Source organism: Colossoma macropomum, unplaced genomic scaffold (genome assembly GCF_904425465.1).
Source record: "Colossoma macropomum unplaced genomic scaffold, Colossoma_macropomum, whole genome shotgun sequence".
Classification (NCBI taxonomy): domain Eukaryota; kingdom Metazoa; phylum Chordata; class Actinopteri; order Characiformes; family Serrasalmidae; genus Colossoma; species Colossoma macropomum.
In genome coordinates, this window is record NW_023494796.1 from 34,037,894 (window position 1) to 34,064,463 (window position 26,570).

Genomic DNA, 26,570 nt, shown 5'->3' on the forward strand with positions numbered 1-26,570 from the left:
GGTCTCCTTGGACACAATAGCGGTCAGAAAAATCCCCCAAATGTACTTCTACTACATTAGCAATGATAATAACAGTAATAATAGGGCAGCAACACTTTTCCTTCTGTAACTTTGGAGACGGACCCTAACACTAAAGCAGACATGGGAGGAAAGGAAGTGATAACATTCAAGTTAAAGCTTAATGCCATGAAAGTGCCTCCCCAGTGTCTCCTGGTGGAGGTCAGGAGAACATTCCCTACCGGAACGCAGAGCCAACAGTACAGTTTGGTGGAGGAGGGATGATGGGCGGGGCTGTTGTTCAGGGTTTGGGCTCCTCAGTTCCAGTGAAGGGTGATGTTGATGCTGCAGCACAAAGACATTTTACACAGTTATCTGCTTCCAGCTTTGTGTCAGCAGTTTGGGGAAGAGCCTTTCCTGTTCCAGCAGGACTGAGACCCTGAGCACAAAGCAGCTCCATAAAGACATGGAGTGACCAGTTTGGTGTGGAGGAACTCCAGTGGCCTCACAGAGCCCTGACCTCAACCCCACTGAACACCTTTGCGATGATCTAGAACGGAGATTGTGAGCCAGACCCCCTCGTCCAACATCAGTGTCTGACCTCACAAATGCTCTTTAGACTGAATGGACACAGATTCCCACAGACTCTCCAACATCCTGTAGAAGCTTCCCAGAAGAGTGGAAGCTGTTAGAGCTGCAAAGGGGGACCAACTCCATATTAATGCCCATGGTTTAGGAACGGGACGTCCAACAAGCTCATAGAGGAGTGATGTTTGGTCTGGCTGTCCGAACTCATCTCTGTATCTGATTAACAGGAGAGACGCAGCCCAGAACTGTTTGAGGGGCTCTGACAGAGGAACACACCTACACTGGGATACGTTCTGCTCTAAACGTTCGGAAACTTTGCACTCGAAGCACACGCTTAACCTACATCAGCGCCAGCCCTTCGTGAATGCGACACGTTGTCTTCAGAGAATTATGGAGAGCAGATGGTATTTGTGGTGTCACCCACCACATATTTTTTCAGAACGTAGTAAAAGTGAGCCAGAACAGCAGGATTGCAGTCAGACGAGCGCCGGAGGCTCGGCTTTGCCCTATACACTCTCTGAAAAAGCCTTCTTTCCTCAAGCACTGCTGAGGGCCTTCAAAACAGATGAGAAGTAGCACTGCAAAGGTTATCGATCCAGATAAAGAAGCAAAACAAGACAGTCTGGGTGAGGCTTCCCTCTCTACACCTCCACATACTCACACACCGCCCAGTGGGACTGAATAAAATTCAGCATTCGCTGAATCTGATCAAAATAAGGCAGAACTCATCCATGTTTCAAGCTCCCTCTGCTGACGTGTTCCAGGCCAAACAGTCACCTTCCCAAACGACGACTACCAAACGTAGCACTGCTGACCACAAACCAAAAATTAGTTTTAGCTTCATGCAGCTTTATGGTTATTACACACCGTTTTGTACACTATCTGCAAACATCAGGCAGGTTTTACAGCAGCTCAGTCGGTCTGAACGAGCCGTTACGTTTACTTATTTAATACAGTGAATAATGCACAGACGTGTCCTCGCGTGGATTAACCCGTTTGATCCGCCCCACAGAGCTTTTCTCACAAGCTAACACTCCGAAAGTTAACGCTCTGTAGCGCAGTATGCTAAAAATCACTGGACAGTGAAGCCAATTACTGCAGCCCGTTACTGAACTTTTAAGCTTAATACAAAACACAAAACAGCAAAAATCAATAATGAATAAACAGCTTGGAAAAATACGGACACAAACTGTGACTGAAAAGCACCCACCCAGACCGGACAAGCAAAAATAAATATATTAAAGAAACAGAAAGGCTAAATGATTAAAATTAACATAATACAAAGGTAGGCAGTTTTTGCATCGTTTATACATAATTTACACACATTATTTTTGTAAATTAGAGAGTAATCAATAACTAGCCCACCAGTCTCGCAGGGAGCAGCCTCCCCCAGGGAGCTCTGGGCTCACCTGATAATTTATGCTGGAGGGTTTAGGAAACAGAACATTGACTGTTGCGTATCTGCTTCCTTATTTTCTTCAAAAAACAACGTCTGATTTAAAATTTGATATATTTTCCAATATTTGACAAGTAAACAAGGGAAAAATGTGATTTTGCTGATTCAATCTAACAGTCATTTTCTCCAACACAGCGAAATGTGCAGTGAAGGGCGGGACGAAGGACCGATGACCCCAAATCACAGTGAGGTGAGCTAAGCTGTGATTTCACTCTCAAAGCCCTCAGAGTGCAGACTCAGTCCCCCATCTGCCTCTCAGACACACAGACACACCCCAGCCTCTCCAGTGAAGCGCCCGGTTCAGCCCGAGAGCGAAACAGAAACCTGCTGCTGATCTTCTACAGCAGCATTTCACACTACAGCAACCAGACAGTCCCCTCAGACGCCGGGCTGGAGCCCACTGACGACCGCAGACTGCAGCGATCGCGACGGCTGTCAGGCTTAATGTCAGAAAATATCAGAAAACACACGTCACAGTAAAAAGTGACAACAGCGTCGGACCAAACGAATGAAAGATCAGAGCTGCCTGTCTGTGCTGCACCTTTCTGTGTACGCTGTATTCATCCCTATTCAAATATGCCGTCCAGTACAAGTGATAATGGAAACTGCAGTTATATTAATGGTGAGCTCTACTAAATACGACGCTTGCGCAATATCAAGCGTTTCCCTGCACCTTAAGTCATCTGTTCAGGTGTGGTCATTCAAGCTGCAACGTGCGGTCTAGTGTTTATGGGAGTTGCGGTCCTTCAGGAAACTGGAACGCCATTTAAACGTTTATAAACAAAGCTGTTGCAAAGTACAAAATACCCATAAACTGTTTCATTTAAGGCATTAATATCGCATGGAAAGCCAGTGACAATTTAAGATTTGGCCATTTGCCTGCAGAAAGATCACGGGACATAAATGACAATGAGCCGTACCTTTAGGGAGTAAACACTCAGCAAAGTTACTGCGGATAAAATAAATAAAAAAATATTAAAAAACAAACAACGTTTTACATGATGCTTCTGTTTTATAATCAACTATTTGTTCCACTTTCATAGATATTTATAAGTAGAATTGTATGAAATGTATATGCTAAAAAACACAGCACCAGTGCTACCTGCTCAAAAAGTTTCAATACAGCCCTGGAAGAACTCAGGTATGGGTGTCTGTTACTGTATTAGCGTGTAGAACTCAGGTATGGGTGTCTGTTACTGTATTAGTGTGTAGAACTCAGGTATGGGTGTCTGTTACTGTACTAGTGTGTAGAACTCAGGTATGGGTGTCTGTTACTGTATTAGCGTGTAGAACTCAGGTATGGGTGTCTGTTACTGTATTAGTGTGTGAGAACTCAGGTATGGGTGTCTGTTACTGTATTAGTGTGCAGAACTCAGGTATGGGTGTCTGTTACTGTATTAGTGTGTAGAACTCAGGTATGGGTGTCTGTGTTATTGTATTAGTGTGTAGAACTCAGGTATGGGTGTCTGTTACTGTATTAGTGTGTAGAACTCAGGTATGGGTGTCTGTGTTACTGTATTAGTGTGTAGAACTCAGGTATGGGTGTCTGTGTTACTGTATTAGTGTGTAGAACTCAGGTATGGGTGTCTGTTACTGTATTAGTGTGTAGAACTCAGGTATGGGTGTCTGTTACTGTATTAGTGTGTAGAACTCAGGTATGGGTGTCTGTTACTGTATTAGTGTGTAGAACTCAGGTATGGGTGTCTGTTACTGTATTAGTGTGTAGAACTCAGGTATGGGTGTCTGTGTTACTGTATTAGTGTGTAGAACTCAGGTATGGGTGTCTGTGTTACTGTATTAGTGTGTAGAACTCAGGTATGGGTGTCTGTTACTGTATTAGTGTGTAGAACTCAGGTATGGGTGTCTGTTACTGTATTAGTGTGTAGAACTCAGGTATGGGTGTCTGTGTTACTGTATTAGTGTGTAGAACTCAGGTATGGGTGTCTGTTACTGTATTAGTGTGTAGAACTCAGGTATGGGTGTCTGTGTTATTGTATTAGTGTGTAGAACTCAGGTATGGGTGTCTGTGTTACTGTATTAGTGTGTAGAACTCAGGTATGGGTGTCTGTATTATTGTATTAGTGTGTAGAACTCAGGTATGGGTGTCTGTGTTATTGTATTAGTGTGGTAGAACTCAGGTATGGATGTCTGTTACTGTATTAGTGTGTAGAACTCAGGTATGGGTGTCTGTGTTATTGTATTAGTGTGTAGAACTCAGGTATGGGTGTCTGTGTTATTGTATTAGTGTGGTAGAACTCAGGTATGGATGTCTGTTACTGTATTAGTGTGCAGAACTCAGGTATGGGTGTCTGTGTTATTGTATTAGTGTGGTAGAACTCAGGTATGGATGTCTGTTACTGTATTAGTGTGTAGAACTCAGGTATGGGTGTCTGTGTTACTGTATTAGTGTGTAGAACTCAGGTATGGGTGTCTGTTACTGTATTAGTGTGTAGAACTCAGGTATGGGTGTCTGTGTTATTGTATTAGTGTGGTAGAACTCAGGTATGGATGTCTGTTACTGTATTAGTGTGTAGAACTCAGGTATGGGTGTCTGTGTTACTGTATTAGTGTGTAGAACTCAGGTATGGATGTCTGTTACTGTAATAGTGTGTAGAACTCAGGTATGGGTGTCTGTTACTGTATTAGTGTGTAGAACTCAGGTATGGGTGTCTGTTACTGTATTAGCGTGTAGAACTCAGGTATGGGTGTCTGTTACTGTATTAGCGTGTAGAACTCAGGTATGGGTGTCTGTTACTGTATTAGCGTGTAGAACTCAGGTATGGGTGTCTGTGTTACTGTATTAGTGTGTAGAACTCAGGTATGGGTGTCTGTGTTACTGTATTAGTGTGTAGAACTCAGGTATGGGTGTCTGTTACTGTATTAGTGTGTAGAACTCAGGTATGGGTGTCTGTGTTACTGTATTAGTGTGTAGAACTCAGGTATGGGTGTCTGTTACTGTATTAGTGTGGTAGAACTCAGGTATGGGTGTCTGTTACTGTATTAGTGTGTAGAACTCAGGTATGGGTGTCTGTGTTACTGTATTAGTGTGGTAGAACTCAGGTATGGGTGTCTGTTACTGTATTAGTGTGGTAGAACTCAGGTATGGGTGTCTGTTACTGTATTAGTGTGGTAGAACTCAGGTATGGGTGTCTGTTACTGTATTAGTGTGTAGAACTCAGGTATGGGTGTCTGTGTTACTGTATTAGCGTGTAGAACTCAGGTATGGGTGTCTGTTACTGTATTAGTGTGGTAGAACTCAGGTATGGGTGTCTGTTACTGTATTAGTGTGTAGAACTCAGGTATGGGTGTCTGTTACTGTATTAGTGTGGTAGAACTCAGGTATGGGTGTCTGTGTTACTGTATTAGCGTGGGAGAACTCAGGTATGGGTGTCTGTGTTACTGTATTAGTGTGTAGAACTCAGGTATGGATGTCTGTTACTGTATTAGCGTGTAGAACTCAGGTATGGGTGTCTGTTACTGTATTAGCGTGTAGAACTCAGGTATGGGTGTCTGTGTTACTGTATTAGCGTGTAGAACTCAGGTATGGGTGTCTGTTACTGTATTAGTGTGTAGAACTCAGGTATGGGTGTCTGTGTTACTGTATTAGTGTGTAGAACTCAGGTATGGATGTCTGTGTTACTGTATTAGTGTGTAGAACTCAGGTATGGGTGTCTGTTACTGTATTAGCGTGTAGAACTCAGGTATGGGTGTCTGTGTTACTGTATTAGTGTGTAGAACTCAGGTATGGGTGTCTGTTACTGTATTAGTGTGTAGAACTCAGGTATGGGTGTCTGTGTTACTGTATTAGTGTGTAGAACTCAGGTATGGGTGTCTGTTACTGTATTAGTGTGTAGAACTCAGGTATGGGTGTCTGTGTTACTGTATTAGCGTGTAGAACTCAGGTATGGGTGTCTGTTACTGTATTAGCGTGTAGAACTCAGGTATGGGTGTCTGTGTTACTGTATTAGCGTGTAGAACTCAGGTATGGGTGTCTGTTACTGTATTAGTGTGTAGAACTCAGGTATGGGTGTCTGTGTTACTGTATTAGCGTGTAGAACTCAGGTATGGGTGTCTGTTACTGTATTAGCGTGTAGAACTCAGGTATGGGTGTCTGTGTTACTGTATTAGTGTGTAGAACTCAGGTATGGGTGTCTGTTACTGTATTAGTGTGTAGAACTCAGGTATGGGTGTCTGTTACTGTATTAGTGTGTAGAACTCAGGTATGGGTGTCTGTGTTACTGTATTAGCGTGTAGAACTCAGGTATGGGTGTCTGTTACTGTATTAGTGTGTAGAACTCAGGTATGGGTGTCTGTGTTACTGTATTAGCGTGTAGAACTCAGGTATGGGTGTCTGTGTTACTGTATTAGTGTGTAGAACTCAGGTATGGGTGTCTGTTACTGTATTAGTGTGTAGAACTCAGGTATGGATGTCTGTTACTGTATTAGTGTGTAGAACTCAGGTATGGGTGTCTGTGTTACTGTATTAGTGTGTAGAACTCAGGTATGGGTGTCTGTTACTGTATTAGTGTGTAGAACTCAGGTATGGGTGTCTGTGTTACTGTATTAGCGTGTAGAACTCAGGTATGGGTGTCTGTTACTGTATTAGTGTGTAGAACTCAGGTATGGGTGTCTGTGTTACTGTATTAGTGTGTAGAACTCAGGTATGGGTGTCTGTTACTGTATTAGCGTGTAGAACTCAGGTATGGGTGTCTGTGTTACTGTATTAGCGTGTAGAACTCAGGTATGGGTGTCTGTTACTGTATTAGTGTGTAGAACTCAGGTATGGGTGTCTGTGTTACTGTATTAGTGTGTAGAACTCAGGTATGGGTGTCTGTGTTACTGTATTAGTGTGTAGAACTCAGGTATGGGTGTCTGTGTTACTGTATTAGTGTGCAGAACTCAGGTATGGGTGTCTGTGTTACTGTATTAGTGTGTAGAACTCAGGTATGGGTGTCTGTTACTGTATTAGCGTGTAGAACTCAGGTATGGGTGTCTGTGTTACTGTATTAGTGTGTAGAACTCAGGTATGGGTGTCTGTGTTACTGTATTAGTGTGCAGAACTCAGGTATGGGTGTCTGTGTTACTGTATTAGTGTGCAGAACTCAGGTATGGGTGTCTGTTACTGTATTAGCGTGTAGAACTCAGGTATGGGTGTCTGTTACTGTATTAGTGTGTAGAACTCAGGTATGGGTGTCTGTTACTGTATTAGTGTGTAGAACTCAGGTATGGGTGTCTGTTACTGTATTAGTGTGCAGAACTCAGGTATGGGTGTCTGTGTTACTGTATTAGTGTGCAGAACTCAGGTATGGGTGTCTGTTACTGTATTAGTGTGTAGAACTCAGGTATGGGTGTCTCTTACTGTATTAGTGTGCAGAACTCAGGTATGGGTGTCTGTTACTGTATTAGTGTGTAGAACTCAGGTATGGGTGTCTCTTACTGTATTAGTGTGTAGAACTCAGGTATGGGTGTCTCTTACTGTATTAGTGTGCAGAACTCAGGTATGGGTGTCTGTGTTACTGTATTAGTGTGTAGAACTCAGGTATGGGTGTCTCTTACTGTATTAGTGTGCAGAACTCAGGTATGGGTGTCTGTTACTGTATTAGCGTGTAGAACTCAGGTATGGGTGTCTGTGTTACTGTATTAGTGTGTAGAACTCAGGTATGGGTGTCTGTTACTGTATTAGTGTGTAGAACTCAGGTATGGGTGTCTGTGTTACTGTATTAGTGTGTAGAACTCAGGTATGGGTGTCTGTGTTACTGTATTAGTGTGTAGAACTCAGGTATGGGTGTCTGTGTTACTGTATTAGTGTGTAGAACTCAGGTATGGGTGTCTGTGTTACTGTATTAGTGTGTAGAACTCAGGTATGGGTGTCTGTGTTACTGTATTAGTGTGCAGAACTCAGGTATGGATGTCTGTTACTGTATTAGTGTGTAGAACTCAGGTATGGGTGTCTGTTACTGTATTAGCGTGTAGAACTCAGGTATGGGTGTCTGTTACTGTATTAGCGTGTAGAACTCAGGTATGGGTGTCTGTGTTACTGTATTAGTGTGTAGAACTCAGGTATGGGTGTCTGTGTTACTGTATTAGTGTGCAGAACTCAGGTATGGATGTCTGTTACTGTATTAGTGTGTAGAACTCAGGTATGGGTGTCTGTGTTACTGTATTAGTGTGCAGAACTCAGGTATGGATGTCTGTTACTGTATTAGTGTGGTAGAACTCAGGTATGGATGTCTGTTACTGTATTAGTGTGTAGAACTCAGGTATGGGTGTCTGTTACTGTATTAGTGTGCAGAACTCAGGTATGGATGTCTGTTACTGTATTAGTGTGCAGAACTCAGGTATGGGTGTCTGTTACTGTATTAGTGTGCAGAACTCAGGTATGGATGTCTGTTACTGTATTAGTGTGCAGAACTCAGGTATGGATGTCTGTTACTGTATTAGTGTGTAGAACTCAGGTATGGGTGTCTGTGTTACTGTATTAGTGTGCAGAACTCAGGTATGGGTGTCTGTTACTGTATTAGTGTGCAGAACTCAGGTATGGATGTCTGTTACTGTATTAGTGTGCAGAACTCAGGTATGGGTGTCTGTTACTGTATTAGTGTGTAGAACTCAGGTATGGATGTCTGTTACTGTATTAGTGCGGTAGAACTCAGGTATGGATGTCTGTTACTGTATTAGTGTGCAGAACTCAGGTATGGGTGTCTGTGTTACTGTATTAGTGTGCAGAACTCAGGTATGGATGTCTGTTACTGTATTAGTGCGGTAGAACTCAGGTATGGATGTCTGTTACTGTATTAGTGTGCAGAACTCAGGTATGGATGTCTGTTACTGTATTAGTGCGGTAGAACTCAGGTATGGATGTCTGTTACTGTATTAGTGTGCAGAACTCAGGTATGGGTGTCTGTGTTACTGTATTAGTGTGCAGAACTCAGGTATGGATGTCTGTTACTGTATTAGTGTGGGAGAACTCAGGTATGGATGTCTGTTACTGTATTAGTGTGGGAGAACTCAGGTATGGATGTCTGTTACTGTATTAGTGTGTAGAACTCAGGTATGGGTGTCTGTTACTGTATTAGTGTGTAGAACTCAGGTATGGATGTCTGTTACTGTATTAGTGTGTAGAACTCAGGTATGGGTGTCTGTGTTACTGTATTAGTGTGTAGAACTCAGGTATGGGTGTCTGTTACTGTATTAGCGTGTAGAACTCAGGTATGGGTGTCTGTGTTACTGTATTAGTGTGTAGAACTCAGGTATGGATGTCTGTGTTACTGTATTAGTGTGTAGAACTCAGGTATGGGTGTCTGTTACTGTATTAGTGTGTAGAACTCAGGTATGGGTGTCTGTGTTACTGTATTAGTGTGTAGAACTCAGGTATGGGTGTCTGTTACTGTATTAGTGTGTAGAACTCAGGTATGGGTGTCTGTGTTACTGTATTAGCGTGTAGAACTCAGGTATGGGTGTCTGTTACTGTATTAGTGTGTAGAACTCAGGTATGGGTGTCTGTTACTGTATTAGTGTGTAGAACTCAGGTATGGGTGTCTGTTACTGTATTAGCGTGTAGAACTCAGGTATGGGTGTCTGTTACTGTATTAGTGTGTAGAACTCAGGTATGGATGTCTGTTACTGTATTAGTGTGCAGAACTCAGGTATGGATGTCTGTTACTGTATTAGTGTGTAGAACTCAGGTATGGGTGTCTGTGTTACTGTATTAGTGTGCAGAACTCAGGTATGGATGTCTGTTACTGTATTAGTGTGCAGAACTCAGGTATGGATGTCTGTTACTGTATTAGTGTGTAGAACTCAGGTATGGGTGTCTGTGTTACTGTATTAGTGTGCAGAACTCAGGTATGGGTGTCTGTTACTGTATTAGTGTGCAGAACTCAGGTATGGATGTCTGTTACTGTATTAGTGTGTAGAACTCAGGTATGGATGTCTGTTACTGTATTAGTGCGGTAGAACTCAGGTATGGATGTCTGTTACTGTATTAGTGTGCAGAACTCAGGTATGGGTGTCTGTGTTACTGTATTAGTGTGCAGAACTCAGGTATGGATGTCTGTTACTGTATTAGTGTGTAGAACTCAGGTATGGGTGTCTGTGTTACTGTATTAGTGTGCAGAACTCAGGTATGGATGTCTGTTACTGTATTAGTGTGCAGAACTCAGGTATGGATGTCTGTTACTGTATTAGTGTGTAGAACTCAGGTATGGGTGTCTGTGTTACTGTATTAGTGTGCAGAACTCAGGTATGGGTGTCTGTTACTGTATTAGTGTGCAGAACTCAGGTATGGATGTCTGTTACTGTATTAGTGTGTAGAACTCAGGTATGGATGTCTGTTACTGTATTAGTGCGGTAGAACTCAGGTATGGATGTCTGTTACTGTATTAGTGTGCAGAACTCAGGTATGGGTGTCTGTGTTACTGTATTAGTGTGCAGAACTCAGGTATGGATGTCTGTTACTGTATTAGTGTGGGAGAACTCAGGTATGGATGTCTGTTACTGTATTAGTGTGGGAGAACTCAGGTATGGATGTCTGTTACTGTATTAGTGTGTAGAACTCAGGTATGGGTGTCTGTTACTGTATTAGTGTGTAGAACTCAGGTATGGATGTCTGTTACTGTATTAGTGTGTAGAACTCAGGTATGGGTGTCTGTGTTACTGTATTAGCGTGTAGAACTCAGGTATGGGTGTCTGTTACTGTATTAGCGTGTAGAACTCAGGTATGGGTGTCTGTGTTACTGTATTAGTGTGTAGAACTCAGGTATGGATGTCTGTGTTACTGTATTAGTGTGTAGAACTCAGGTATGGGTGTCTGTTACTGTATTAGTGTGTAGAACTCAGGTATGGGTGTCTGTGTTACTGTATTAGTGTGTAGAACTCAGGTATGGGTGTCTGTTACTGTATTAGTGTGTAGAACTCAGGTATGGGTGTCTGTGTTACTGTATTAGCGTGTAGAACTCAGGTATGGGTGTCTGTTACTGTATTAGTGTGTAGAACTCAGGTATGGGTGTCTGTTACTGTATTAGTGTGTAGAACTCAGGTATGGGTGTCTGTGTTACTGTATTAGTGTGTAGAACTCAGGTATGGGTGTCTGTTACTGTATTAGCGTGTAGAACTCAGGTATGGGTGTCTGTTACTGTATTAGTGTGTAGAACTCAGGTATGGGTGTCTGTTACTGTATTAGTGTGTAGAACTCAGGTATGGGTGTCTGTTACTGTATTAGTGTGTAGAACTCAGGTATGGGTGTCTGTTACTGTATTAGTGTGTAGAACTCAGGTATGGGTGTCTGTTACTGTATTAGTGTGCAGAACTCAGGTATGGGTGTCTGTTACTGTATTAGCGTGTAGAACTCAGGTATGGATGTCTGTGTTACTGTATTAGTGTGTAGAACTCAGGTATGGGTGTCTGTTACTGTATTAGTGTGTAGAACTCAGGTATGGGTGTCTGTTACTGTATTAGTGTGTAGAACTCAGGTATGGGTGTCTGTTACTGTATTAGTGTGTAGAACTCAGGTATGGGTGTCTGTTACTGTATTAGTGTGTAGAACTCAGGTATGGGTGTCTGTGTTACTGTATTAGTGTGCAGAACTCAGGTATGGGTGTCTGTTACTGTATTAGCGTGTAGAACTCAGGTATGGGTGTCTGTGTTACTGTATTAGCGTGTAGAACTCAGGTATGGGTGTCTGTTACTGTATTAGTGTGGTAGAACTCAGGTATGGGTGTCTGTGTTACTGTATTAGTGTGCAGAACTCAGGTATGGGTGTCTGTTACTGTATTAGCGTGTAGAACTCAGGTATGGGTGTCTGTTACTGTATTAGTGTGTAGAACTCAGGTATGGGTGTCTGTTACTGTATTAGTGTGCAGAACTCAGGTATGGGTGTCTGTTACTGTATTAGTGTGTAGAACTCAGGTATGGGTGTCTGTTACTGTATTAGTGTGTAGAACTCAGGTATGGGTGTCTGTTACTGTATTAGTGTGCAGAACTCAGGTATGGGTGTCTGTTACTGTATTAGTGTGTAGAACTCAGGTATGGGTGTCTGTGTTACTGTATTAGTGTGTAGAACTCAGGTATGGGTGTCTGTGTTACTGTATTAGTGTGTAGAACTCAGGTATGGGTGTCTGTTACTGTATTAGTGTGCAGAACTCAGGTATGGGTGTCTGTGTTACTGTATTAGTGTGTAGAACTCAGGTATGGGTGTCTGTGTTACTGTATTAGTGTGTAGAACTCAGGTATGGGTGTCTGTTACTGTATTAGTGTGTAGAACTCAGGTATGGGTGTCTGTGTTACTGTATTAGTGTGTAGAACTCAGGTATGGGTGTCTGTGTTACTGTATTAGTGTGTAGAACTCAGGTATGGGTGTCTGTTACTGTATTAGCGTGTAGAACTCAGGTATGGGTGTCTGTTACTGTATTAGTGTGTAGAACTCAGGTATGGGTGTCTGTGTTACTGTATTAGTGTGCAGAACTCAGGTATGGATGTCTGTTACTGTATTAGTGTGCAGAACTCAGGTATGGATGTCTGTTACTGTATTAGTGTGTAGAACTCAGGTATGGGTGTCTGTGTTACTGTATTAGTGTGCAGAACTCAGGTATGGATGTCTGTTACTGTATTAGTGTGGGAGAACTCAGGTATGGATGTCTGTTACTGTATTAGTGTGTAGAACTCAGGTATGGATGTCTGTGTTACTGTATTAGTGTGTAGAACTCAGGTATGGGTGTCTGTTACTGTATTAGTGTGTAGAACTCAGGTATGGGTGTCTGTGTTACTGTATTAGTGTGTAGAACTCAGGTATGGGTGTCTGTTACTGTATTAGCGTGTAGAACTCAGGTATGGGTGTCTGTTACTGTATTAGTGTGTAGAACTCAGGTATGGGTGTCTGTGTTACTGTATTAGCGTGTAGAACTCAGGTATGGGTGTCTGTTACTGTATTAGTGTGTAGAACTCAGGTATGGGTGTCTGTTACTGTATTAGTGTGTAGAACTCAGGTATGGGTGTCTGTTACTGTATTAGCGTGTAGAACTCAGGTATGGGTGTCTGTTACTGTATTAGCGTGTAGAACTCAGGTATGGGTGTCTGTTACTGTATTAGTGTGTAGAACTCAGGTATGGGTGTCTGTTACTGTATTAGTGTGTAGAACTCAGGTATGGGTGTCTGTTACTGTATTAGTGTGTAGAACTCAGGTATGGGTGTCTGTTACTGTATTAGTGTGTAGAACTCAGGTATGGGTGTCTGTTACTGTATTAGTGTGTAGAACTCAGGTATGGGTGTCTGTTACTGTATTAGTGTGTAGAACTCAGGTATGGGTGTCTGTTACTGTATTAGTGTGTAGAACTCAGGTATGGGTGTCTGTTACTGTATTAGCGTGGGAGAACTCAGGTATGGTTCTGATATGTGCGCACGGTGATTGTGAACCCAGATGAACTGGTTCCTGAGAGTAAACATGTGCAGGAATGTGTGCGGGTTGCTGTTTTAAGGTGCAGTGTGGGGCAGAGTCTAACAGTGACTGAATCCTTCAGGAATGACACAGGAAGCTCTGATGTCATCTCAGCCCTTGCTGTTTGTTTGGTTGCCATGACGCAGCACTGCTGAACTCCGCTCGGGCGTTAGAGCCTCAGCGCTGCCCTCTCATTGAGTGCTGACCTGCATCCAACCCAGACGAACACCAGAGCAGAGCGTCCACCGCGCAGGCAGTGATTCAGTGGCGGTTTGTAATAAAGGCCGGAGGAAAGTTACGGCACCTCGGCAGGAGGGCTGAACGACGCAGGCCTCGACAGCCGTGCTGGGCTCACCTCTGACCCCTGCCCTCCATTGTTGGAGGCCGCACTCTTCTATTGTGCTCATGCGGCACGTGGCCCCTGAGCCTCTACACTCAATGGATCAGCACAGCTGGCGAGTGACACACTCCCTCACAAACGGCCCTCACTCTGAATAACACTTACAGCCTTCAGTCAACTTTTCAAAGCAGCAGATCAGAGAAAAATCTAATTCACTGAATTTCCCACTAGTCGATCGGTTGACTGGTTGGTTGGTTGGCCGAGCAGCGCAGCTAACATTGCTAACAAACACTAGAACTCAACAGTCACCCAAATAGCCCCCTACTGAAGAAGAACTGTGTCCATTCTCCAAAATCCCCCATAATTCAGCGTGTGAGCTGTAAACAGAGAGGTTCAGAGTGGTTTGGTGTGAAACGGTTCAGATGTCTTTACAGTGGTGGTGATAGGAACCAGGGGTCGCCATGACTACAACACAGATACAGACATTTTATTTACTATCCAGAACCACCAGTGAACCTACACGAGTCTTCTGAGTTTATATGGAATGTTGATGATGGAAAATAGTGGAAAATCTGAAATAATAAGTTTTCTTTGGGGACTATTTTGCCTCACAGCGCCCTGCATGTATCCCTCCACCATGAATGGAGTTTAAGTTCTCTAAACTATCATAAAACAGTGCCTCAGTCATCAGGCAGTGAATTCATAACCATTTACTGTAGGAACTTTCTGTGAGGGAGCTTTTAGAGGTGGACGTCTGGTTCCTATCACCACCACTGTGAACAGTTCTGACTCGACAAGTTTCTCTAGAACAGAGAACCACTCTGAACCACTCTGTGTACATCTTAACCAGTTAATTATGCAGAAAATTTGAAAAATGGGTGGAATTTCCCTTTAAGCCAAGCGTCTTATGGCATGGAAGTAGAGCCATCATGTCATACTGGGCCTGTACCATAAAATTACTGAACGTCATTAACCTGGCCTAGTTAAAGAGGAATTCCACTGATTTTTCAGAATCTCTGCATAACTAATCAGTTAAGATACAAACAGAGTCAGAACTGTTCACAGTGGTGGTGATAGGAACCAGACGTCCACCTCTAAAAGCTCCCTCACAGAGTTACTACATGAAATGGTTATGAATTCACTGCCTGATGACTGAGACTCTGTTTTATGATAGTTTAGAGAACTTAAACTCCATTCATGGTGGAGGGATACATGCAGGGCGCTGTGAGGCAAAATAGTCCCCAAAGAAAACTTATTATTTCAGATTTTCCACTATTTTCCATCATCAACATTCCATATAAACTCAGAAGACTCGTGTAGGTTCACTGGTGGTTCTGGATAGTAAATAAAATGTCTATATTTGTGTTGTAGTCATGGCGACCCCTGGTTCCCATCACCACCACTGTAAAGACATCTGAACCATTTCACACCAAACCCCTCTGAATCACTCTGTTTACGTCACACACTGAATTATGGGTTGAATTCGAGGAAAAGCGGTGGAACTCCCCTTTAAATAACTGCCTTTTCCTCCTGCACTTTCCCCCTCCCTGTGCTCTCATGCCACAGATTTGTACAATATCGTTTCCTCTGTCCACACAATGACCTCTTGAGGCTGCGACAGTGAGTGAGTGTGCGCCGCATTCGAGTCCTGAGAAGCTGAAATGTGAGGAATGCAGTGCCAAAATCGAGCAGGGTGGGGTCACTGGAGCCCATGGAACTGAACGGCATAATTCATGAGAAAAAAATGCCAGCAACACCCCAAACCTCCCCACCCGGATCCCAAAAGCAGAGCGGCGGTGTTAAACCAGGGTCTGCAGGCCCGAGCAGAGCGGCAGGAAGGCAGGAGATCATGGAATCATACTATAACATGCCACTTCCTTCCTGAGGATGAGCTGACCAGGGAACGCTCGCCGAGTCTCCGTGATCCCCGTGATTCTGGGGCTCAGGGCTGAACACAGGAACGGCGCCCCCTGGATGCATTTTTAAATTAGTAGTCTCCACAGTGCTGCAGCCATCTACACTGCCAAGATGATGTATATAATATTTCTCATATTCAGAGAATTATGAGAACAGCATAAGATGATGTAACTCCAGCTAAACATGTTACACTGGAGTACTGTAATCTAGTTCTCACTATAGTGACCGACACTTTCGCTTGTTGTAATAAATAATGCTTGAAACAGGCAAAATTATCTGCCAATAGAGTGAGAATCTGGCACAGAGTAGAGCAGAAGTAATGAGCAGTCAGATCACTCTCTACAGGAAGTAACAAGCAATCTGTATAGATTCTGATTAGGGTCCTATATGGCACCAAAAAGGGTTCTGCTATTGTTTACAGGCTTGACGTTATAATGATCCATATATGTCTCTACAAAACAAATAGTACATGTTTCCACAATAAACATGTGATTTCTTGTACAGTCACAAGTGTAATGCTGTGCATGAGGTCACAGAGGGTGGGGAGGTGGTGGGGGGGCAATTACATTCCAGAGAAACACGATGATGCGGTGCAGAATGATAACATACTGCAACAGGCATTCTGCACAGCCTGCTTTTATGGGCCTGGAATCAGCCAGACCAGCGTTTACACCATAAACAACAAACAAATCAGAGGGCAGGAGGCTGCAGGACACGCATTCCCTCAGCGCCTGATTCCCAGAAAAACAGTCATGTGTGTTCACATCTACGCCAGCATGTCAGCTACATAACATGATCCACCATAACATTGATAACAACAGCATAACATCAGCACTAATAACAAACATCAGCACTAATAACACATCATAACATCAGCACTAATAACACATCATAACACCAGCACTAATAACACATCATAACATCAACACTAATAACACATCATAACATCAACACTAATAACACATCATAACACCAGCACTAATAACACATCATAACACCAGCACTACTAACACAACATAACATCAACACTAATAACACATCATAACATCAGCACTAATAACACATCATAACATCAACACTAATAACACATCATAACACCAGCACTAATAACACATCATAACACCAGCACTACTAACACAACATAACATCAACACTAATAACACATCATAACATCAGCACTAATAACACATCAGCACTAATAACACAACATAACATCAACACTAATAACACAACACATCAACACTACTAACACATCATAACACCAGCACTAATAACACATCATAACACCAGCACTAATAACACATCATAACATGAGCACTAATGACACATCATAACATCAACACTAATAGCACCTCATAACATCAACACTAATAACACAACATAACATCAACACGAATAACACATCATAACACCAACACTAATAACACATCATAACACCAGCACTACTAACACATCATAACACCAGCACTACTAACACAACATAACATCAACACTAATAACACATCATAACATCAGCACTAATAACACATCATAACACCAGCACTAATAACACATCATAACATCAGCACTAATAACACATCAGCACTAATAACACAACATAACATCAACACTAATAACACAACACATCAACACTACTAACACATCATAACATCAGCACTAATAACACATCATAACATCAGCACTAATAACACATCATAACACCAGCTCTAATAACACATCATAACACCAGCACTACTAACACATCATAACATCAGCACTAATAACACATCATAACACCAGCACTAATAACACATCATAACATCAGCACTAATAACACATCATAACACCAACACTAATAACACAACATAACATCAGCACTAATAACACATCATAACATCAGCACTAATAACACATCATAACACCAGCTCTAATAACACATCATAACATCAGCACTAATAACACATCATAACATCAACAATAATAACACATCATAACACCAGCTCTAATAACACATCATAACACCAGCTCTAATAACACATCATAACACCAGCACTAATAACACATCATAACACCAGCACTAATAACACATCATAACATCAGCACTACTAACACATCATAACACCAGCACTACTAACACATCATAACATCAGCACTACTAACACATCATAACATCAGCACTACTAACACATCATAACATCAGCACTAATAACACATCATAACATCAACACTAATAACACATCATAACATCAACACTAATGGCACATCATAACATCAGCACTAATAACTCATCATGACATGAACACTAATAACACATCATAACATCAGCACTAATAACACAACACATCATAACATCAGCACTAATAACACATCATAACATCAGCACTAATAACACAACACATAATAACATCAACACTAATAACACATCATAACATTAGCACTAACACATCGTAAAATCAGCACTAATAACACAACACACCATAACATTAGCACTAATAACACATCATAAAATCAGCACTAATAACACAACACATCATAACATTAGCACTAATAACACATCATAAAATCAGCACTAATAACACAACACATCATAACATTAGCACTAATAACACATCGTAAAATCAGCACTAATAACATAACACATCATAACATCAGCACTAATACTAATATAACCCAACATAACAGCATAACATCAGCACTAATAATACATCATAACTTCAGCACTCATAACACAACGCACAGGCCTGGCAGAATAACATCAGCACTACTATCATAACAGCATAACATCAGCCCTAATAACACATCATAGCATTAGCACTAGCATAACACTTCATAACATCTTAACATGAGCACTAATAACACACCATAACATCAGCACTATTAACACATCAGCACTAATAATACATCATAACTTCAGCACTAATAACACATCAGCACTAATAACACATCATAACATCAGCACTAATAACACATCATAACCCCAGCACTAATAACACATCATAACATCAGCACTAATAACACATCATAACCCCAGCACTAATAACACACCATAACATCAGCACTAATAACACATCATGACATCAACACTAATAGCACATCATAACATCAGCACTAATAACACATCATAGCATTAGCACTAGCATAACACTTCATAGCATCTTAACATGAGCACTAATAACACAACAGCATAACATCAGCACTAATAACACATCAGCACTAATAACAAAACACATAACAACACATCAGCACTACTAACATCATAACATTAGCATTAGCATAACACTTCATAGCATCTTAACATGAGCACTAATAACACAACAGCATAACATCAGCACTAATAACAAAACACATAACAACACATCAGCACTAATAACATAACAAATAACAGTGTAAGTACTAATAACACAACACATTATACAGCACTGATATAACCCATAACTCATCACATCAGCACTAATAACATAAGCCATCACAACACCAGCTCTAACACAACCCATCATAACAGCATAACATCAACCCTAACATAACCATAACATCAGCTCTATTAACACTACCCCTTCCAACCAGCATGACATCAGCACTAGCATAATCATAACATCATAACACCAGCACTATTAAAGTAACCTATCCTACCAGTATAACATCAGCACCAACATAATCATAACATCAGCACTAATAACATAAACAATCATGACATCAGCACTAACATAATCATAACATCAGCACTATTAACGTAACCCATCCTAACAGCATAATATCTGCACTAACAATCGTAACAGCATAACATCAGCACTAATAACAATCATAACATCAACACTAATAACATAAACAATCATGACATCAGCACTAACAATCATAACATCAGCACTATTAACGTAACCCATCCTAACAGCATAATATCTGCACTAACAATCGTAACAGCATAACATCAGCACTAATAACAATCATAACATCAACACTAAAATAATCACAACATCATAACATCAGCACTATTAACGTAACCCATCCTAACAGCATATCTGCACTAATAACATAAATAATCATAACATCAACACTAATGTAATCATAACATCATGACATCAGCACTATTAATGTAACCCATCCTAACAGCATAATATCTGCACTAACAATCGTAACAGCATAACATCAGCACTAATAACAATCATAACATCAACACTAAAATAATCACAACATCATAACATCAGCACTATTAATGTAACCCATCCTAACAGCATAATATCTGCACTAACATAATCATAACATCAGCACTAATAACATAAACAATCATGACATCAGCACTAACATAATCATAACATCAGTACTACTAAAGTAACCTATCCTACCAGTATAACATCAGCACCAACATAATCATAACATCAGTACTATTAAAGTAACCTATCCTACCAGTATAACATCAGCACCAACATAATCATAACATCAGTACTATTAAAGTAACCTATCCTACCAGTATAACATCAGCACCAACATAATCATAACATCAGCACTAATAACATAAACAATCATAACATCAACACTAACGTAATCATAACATCAGCACTATTAATGTAACCCATCCTAACAGCATAATATCTGCACTAACAATCATAACAGCATAATATCAGCACTAATAACAATCAAAGCATCAACACTAACATAATCATAACATCATAACATCAGCACTATCAACGTAACCCATCCTAACAGCATAACTTCAGCACTAACATAACCCATCATAACATCAACTCTAATAACATTACACATCCTAACAGCATAAGATCAGCACTGAAGGCCTCAGTGACCGTTTAGACCTCTGAAGTGAGCGTGACATCTACAGAACCTGCCCAGCCCTGTTACAGGAACCCATGACTTTAGTACTCACTTACGGCGTAAATGGTTCTTCGCGTGGTGAAACGGTTCTCCAGCCTGATGGAGAATGTGCTGTATATAGTGCTATAAAGCACTGAACAGAGCTGTTCTGTTGTTACAATGTCAAGCTTGGAACCCTTTTTGGTGCTAAACAGAACCATTTTCAAAGATGTTCTAGACAGAAGCATATACAACACATTCTCCAACAATCTGAAAAACCATCTCACCATGCAGAGAACCATTTAAGCACGCAAATGGTTCTACATACGTTCTTTACAGAGATGTTTTTTAAATGGTTTTAATAAAGAGCATGGTTCTATACAGAACCATGAGAACTATTTTCATGCTTAAATGGTTCTTCAGACTGATAAAGAATTAGTTGCATGTGGTTCTATCTAGCACCAAAAATGCTCTTCTATAATTAAAAGCTGGACATTGAACCCTTTCTGGTGCCATATAGAACCATTTTCAAAAAGGTTCTATACAGAACCATATACAACACATTCTCCATCAATCTGAAGAACCATTTCCAATGCAAAGAACCATTTAAGTATGCAAATGGTTCTATACGCTCTTTACAGAGATGGTGAAGATAATGGTTCTATACAGAACCATTTGCATGCTTAATGCATGGTGAAGTGGAGAAGGTGCTGTATGTGGTTCTATGCAGCACCAAAAAGGGTTCTGCTATTCTTAAAAGCTTGACATCAAACCCTTTTTTGGTGCTTTGCAGAACCATTTTCAAAAAGGTTGTATACAGAACCATGCACAGCACATTCTCCATCAATCTGAAGAACCATTTCACCATGCAGAGAACCATTAAAGCATGCAAACTGCTCTCTGAGAGTGCAGGGTTCTAAACAGAACCCTCTTTTGAAGTGTGGGCTCTATGAGGCCAGTCTGTGCAGACAGATGGGATTCCGGGAATGCTAAATCAAACACCCCTCACAACCCCAACACTCTGCTGCAGTTTCAAATTCAGGTTCTGCTGTTGCTCAACTCTGCTGACTAATTTCGGCTAAAATCGGCTGTTTACGGCGCTCGCTTCACTTGATCGAGGCCTGATGCAATGATGCAACACTCAGAGCTGCATGCAGAGCAGAACACACACACACACTCACACACACACACACACACACACACTCACACACTCACACACACACACACACACTGAGCCCAATAACAGAGAGCATAATGCTAAAGCAGTGCTCTCTCTCTCTCTCGCTCTCTCTCTCTCTCTGTGTGTATCTCTCTCTCTCTCTCCTGACCACACAATGATAAAGCACAGAGCGGCTGAGTTTACCTTCCTCACGGCGCGAGCATCTCCGCCGGTCTTCGGCCCTCCCGCCTCGAGCGCAATCGATCGTGCACGCGCGCTCTCCGAGCAGCAAATCGGTGCAAAGAGGAAACAAAAGTTTTACAACTTTAACGCGAATTTCGCCTGGGTTGCACTGGTTGCGCTGCACGCGGAGCACTTTGTGGCAGGAAGCGCGTGGGCACCCGAACGCGCAGGCGCGCCTCTGTCTGTCTCTCTCGCTCGCGCTCGCGCCCCAGACCCGACACGCTTACTCCCTACAAAGAAGTGCACTTCACAGAGCTCAGCACTGCGGCCGCGTCCCAAACCGCTCACAGCCCGCTCACAGCCCGCTGAGCTGTGGGCCCAAACAGGCCAAGACTAACAGGAATCGGCTTAATGGTTTCCACTAGTTTCCTGTAGAACAACTTTAGATCCCATTAGGAAACCATCAAACGCATTTAGAACCAGCCACTGGTCGCCTGGTAAACCATCAGGATCCTTTACACTGTGATATCAACACATTAAAAAACACATTACAAAACCAGGAACCAACAGACACGCAATGGGAACCACCTACAGCACGTTCTCCATCAATCTGAAGAATGCGTTCACCATGCAAAGAACCATTTAACGATGCACAGAGTTCTTAGAGTGTTCATGGTTCTGTATAGATAGATATAATTAGAACCACTGCTATGTCCTGCAATGTCATCACATCAGGCTGTAGGCTGTTCCTAACATCACCCTGCGTAGTCCAACACTTCCACCCTGACACAAAACAGTATCAACCAATCAGAAAGCTGGATTCACACAAACACAACCGGCACCGCAGCGGATTCACTGTAGGGCTGAGGTTAAATCAGACGGCTGAGACCTGCACCAAGTTAGTCCTGCACAGTTAAAGATGTACAAACTTATGATTATTAATAATTACAGAGGTTACTGCCACGCCCGCGGACCCAAACGAGGACGACAGGAAAGTCAAACAGCTGACGGGGAAATTAAGCTAACGTCAGCTTCATTTAGGCCCAGTCCCATTTCACCCATCGCCCCTACCACTTAGCCCCACCCCTCTGTTTTGCATGTTCTTGTCTAGGGGTAGGGTGTCCCGGTTCTTGTTGAGATGGGGGGGGGGGTGAAGTGTTGGGGCTACATGACCCTCCAAACAGAGGTTTTTCAGAGACTCCAAACAGAGAGTTATGAGAATAAAGAAAAACCGCCGAGACGGAGAACAAGAGACCAAAGAAACACACAAACGTGAGAATTTTCTCTGTTTAAAATTACAGTAACCACTGTATTCTCTTAGTTTAATGTCGTTTCAGTGTATTTTGGTCTTTTTCTTCATTACAAGCATAAAAATCGCTAATAGCATGCTAGCTAGATGGCTAACTTTCCCGTTCTACCTTAAATAGTCCAGCAGTTCTGACGCCTGAAGCGCCAGAATGTAACTGCTGCTCCATTTAAAGTGGAACAGGAAAATTCAAATGGAAGCTGGTGAATATCTGACTTCAGCTTCATATCACTGAAGAATTAGGGGTGGTGATAATAAATAATTGCCCCCCTCTTTGAAGATCATATGATGCCCTAAATGTAACTAAAGCCCAGCAGTGAGGAGCTGAACTTTACCCTCCTCTGCTGTCACTGCAGACTGGCAGGGTCGCCTACAGAGCAGCGCTGGTAGCCGTTAATGAAGTGATGTTTTTTCCCATTTCAGAGGAAGATCTCAGCCACTACCCTGTGACTCAGCTCCAAGGGGTGACACTCGAAAACAAAGGGTAGGCGTAAAAAGAAGAAATGGGACTGGGCCTTCGTCTCTGCCCACTGCACGAGTCTCAGTTTCAGTCAGTAAACAGGGGCCCACGACTGCCCCCAACTGTGAATGAGAACGAACGATATTTGGGCCAGAAATGTACATTTACGTAGGTAAAGAGGGCTGAATAACATTCAGTTAAAATCAACCTAACAACACCCATGATCTGATGCTTTCCTACTGGAATCTAAAGGTGTCTTACTGGAAACTAGTGTTCTCCAATGGTCACCAATAAGCCCATTCCCATTAGAAAGCATCAGGTTTGAACTCTAATGGTTCTAATGGTCCTTTTTCAGCAGGCAGCTGTTAGAGAGCGGCTAACGGCCGAACACGAACGGCTTTCTTCATTAAGACATCACACCAGAAGCTGCTGTTACCGTAGTACACTACATAGGGAGCAGGGAGCACGGAGCCGTTTGTGACTCCGCCCACGCTCTCCCGAGCGGAGCACTATGTGGCAGGCTGCGGGTCCCGGCTGTGGAGTTAGTGAACACAAACACAGAGCGCTGCTGAACTCACCTGCTCCGTCCCGGAGGCTCCATACCGAGAACAGGCGCTTCTCTACCCCCGCACGGGCTCGGGCATGTCCCGGAGAACAGACTAACCCGCCCCGGGCTCACTCTCTGCAGCCGCAGCCCAGCGCTCTCCTCCCGGGGACTCTTTCGCTCTCAGTCCGCGCAGAGCGGGCTCGGCCGAGGCAGCGCGGCCGCCATGTTCCAGCTCTGAGTCACTGAGGGAGGGAGTGACGGGCAGGCAGCTACGGCGGCCCGCTGGGTCCACACACATCCCATAATAACACATTCGCCCTGATTCGGAGCCCTTTAGTCCTTACAGCTCTCAAAATAGACTTCAAACAAAACAACCATTAAACAGGAGAATCATTTAGAGCAGTTAGCAAATACACACATATATGATCTTGGTTAATAGTGATTAACATGATCAGAATTTCTGCATAACTAATCAGTTAAGATACAAACAGAGTCAGAGCTGTTCACAGTGGTGGTGATAGGAACCAGACGTCCACCTCTAAAAGCTCCCTCACAGAAAGTTCCTACATGAAATGGTTATGAATTCACTGCCTGATGACTGAGACACTGTTTTATGATAGTTTAGAGAACTTAAACTCCATTCATGGTGGAGGGATACATGCAGGGCGCTGTGAGGCAAAATAGTCCCCAAAGAAAACTTATTATTTCAGATTTTCCACTATTTTCCATCATCAACATTCATATAAACTCAGAAGACTCGTGTAGGTTCTCTGGTGGTTCTGGATAGTAAATAAAATGTCTATATCTGTGTTGTAGTCATGGCGACCCCTGGTTCCCATCACCACCACTGTAAAGACATCTGAACCGTTTCACACCAAACCTCTCTGAATCACTGATCACATCTCACACACTGAGTTAATGCAGGTTAAATGAGTAACCGGGCCGGGTTTTTAGCACAGAATTAGCGCAAATGCAAAATCTGGTTAATCAGAATCAGAATCTTTATTTGAGTGCCAGATATGAAACGTAATCCAGTAAAATTAATTTTAATGAAACCTATATATACATAAAACGGCTGCACACAATCAATCTGAACAACAAGTGAAACAAACACAAAAGACACCAGAGCACCGCAGCTGCCTCTCGGGACGGCACCGTGGTGTCCTTGATAACTAGCACACATGCTAATGAGATGGGGACCGGTTTATTGTTTATTTACGAATATCTCAATAATCACAATGAAGAAATGATTTTATTGATTTTTTTTCATTTAATCTAAAAAAAACCATTTTAACACAGAATTGGCAATAAAATGAGGTTAACTAGCACCATGCTAATGGCACAACGTTGATTAAAGTCTTTTTAAGGATGTTTTAGTCTGTAACAGAGATCTGTGTTCATCCATCTCAGGAACGACAGCTCATTTCTGCTCCGGGTTCCTCAGACGCTAGAGGGCGCTCCTGAGCGAGTCCAAAATGAATGGGCTGATATCGAGCATTTGAGTAAAATCATAGTTTATAAATGTTGAAACATTTTTAATGTAAAAGAATTCATTCATTTCCTGAACACAGAGCAGCTTAAAACACTTTAACACTGCTGTTATATTTTTAAGAGCTTTTAAACTCGAGTTATAGGAGTTTAAAACGGCGCCTCATGTACGTTCTGCTCGCCAACCTATCAGCACTCAGTACAGTAATGCTAACCAATCAGTGCTCAGTATGTATCAGCGATGTTAACCAATCAGCTCTCAGTATCAGTAATGTTAACCAATCAGCTCTCAGTATCAGCGATGTTAACCAATCAGCTCTCAGTATCAGTGATGGTGTCTGTTGCTGTAGTGAGGGATGGTCCAGGTGAGTTCTCTGTGCTGTTGTAGTGAGTTCACCTCAGTGCATTAATGTCCCGACATGCTGTGCAAATGACAAATAAACTGGAACTACTTTTCGTTTTAAACCGTTCAGCTCCATTCACCCCCATTCATTGAGGACTCGCTCGAGGGCGCCCTCTGGTGTTTCACTGTGATATGTCTGATATGAAGGGCGAAGCAGGAAGAGGCCGGAGTCCTCAGAGACCGGCTCGGCGTGCTGCGCTCACAGTGGCTTAACTGGGTAACAGAGTCACTTTGGTTTTGGTGTCATAATGTCTGACTGGTGTGTCTGGAGAGAGAGAGAGAGAGAGAGAGAGAGAGAGAGAGAGAGAGAGTGTGTAGAGAGAGAGAGAGAGATGGAGAGGGAGAGAGAGAGAGAGAGAGAGAGAGAGTGAAGAGAGAGAGAGGGAGAGAGAGAGAGGGAGAGAGAGAGTGTAGAGAGAGAGAGAGATGGAGAGGGAGAGAGAGAGAGAGAGAGAGAGATGGAGAGGGAGAGAGAGAGAGAGAGAGGGGAGAGAGAGAGGGAGAGAGAGAGAG

General features: G+C 42.4%; 1 protein-coding gene across 3 annotated transcripts in view; it reads right to left on the reverse strand.

Moving 5' to 3' along the window:
- Positions 1–26,570, reverse strand: part of map3k4 (mitogen-activated protein kinase kinase kinase 4) — a 77,265-nt gene that overhangs the window by 41,219 nt on the left and 9,476 nt on the right. The window contains exon 2 of one of the 3 annotated variants that reach the window (XM_036583376.1): positions 24,198–24,525. In XM_036583376.1, the coding sequence (XP_036439269.1) occupies positions 24,198–24,220 (23 nt within the window). In that variant the 5' untranslated portion in view covers positions 24,221–24,525. Of the gene's footprint in view, positions 1–21,874; positions 22,026–24,197; positions 24,656–26,570 lie in introns of those variants that run through there. The other 2 variants (XM_036583375.1, XM_036583377.1) reach the window with 2 other exon arrangements.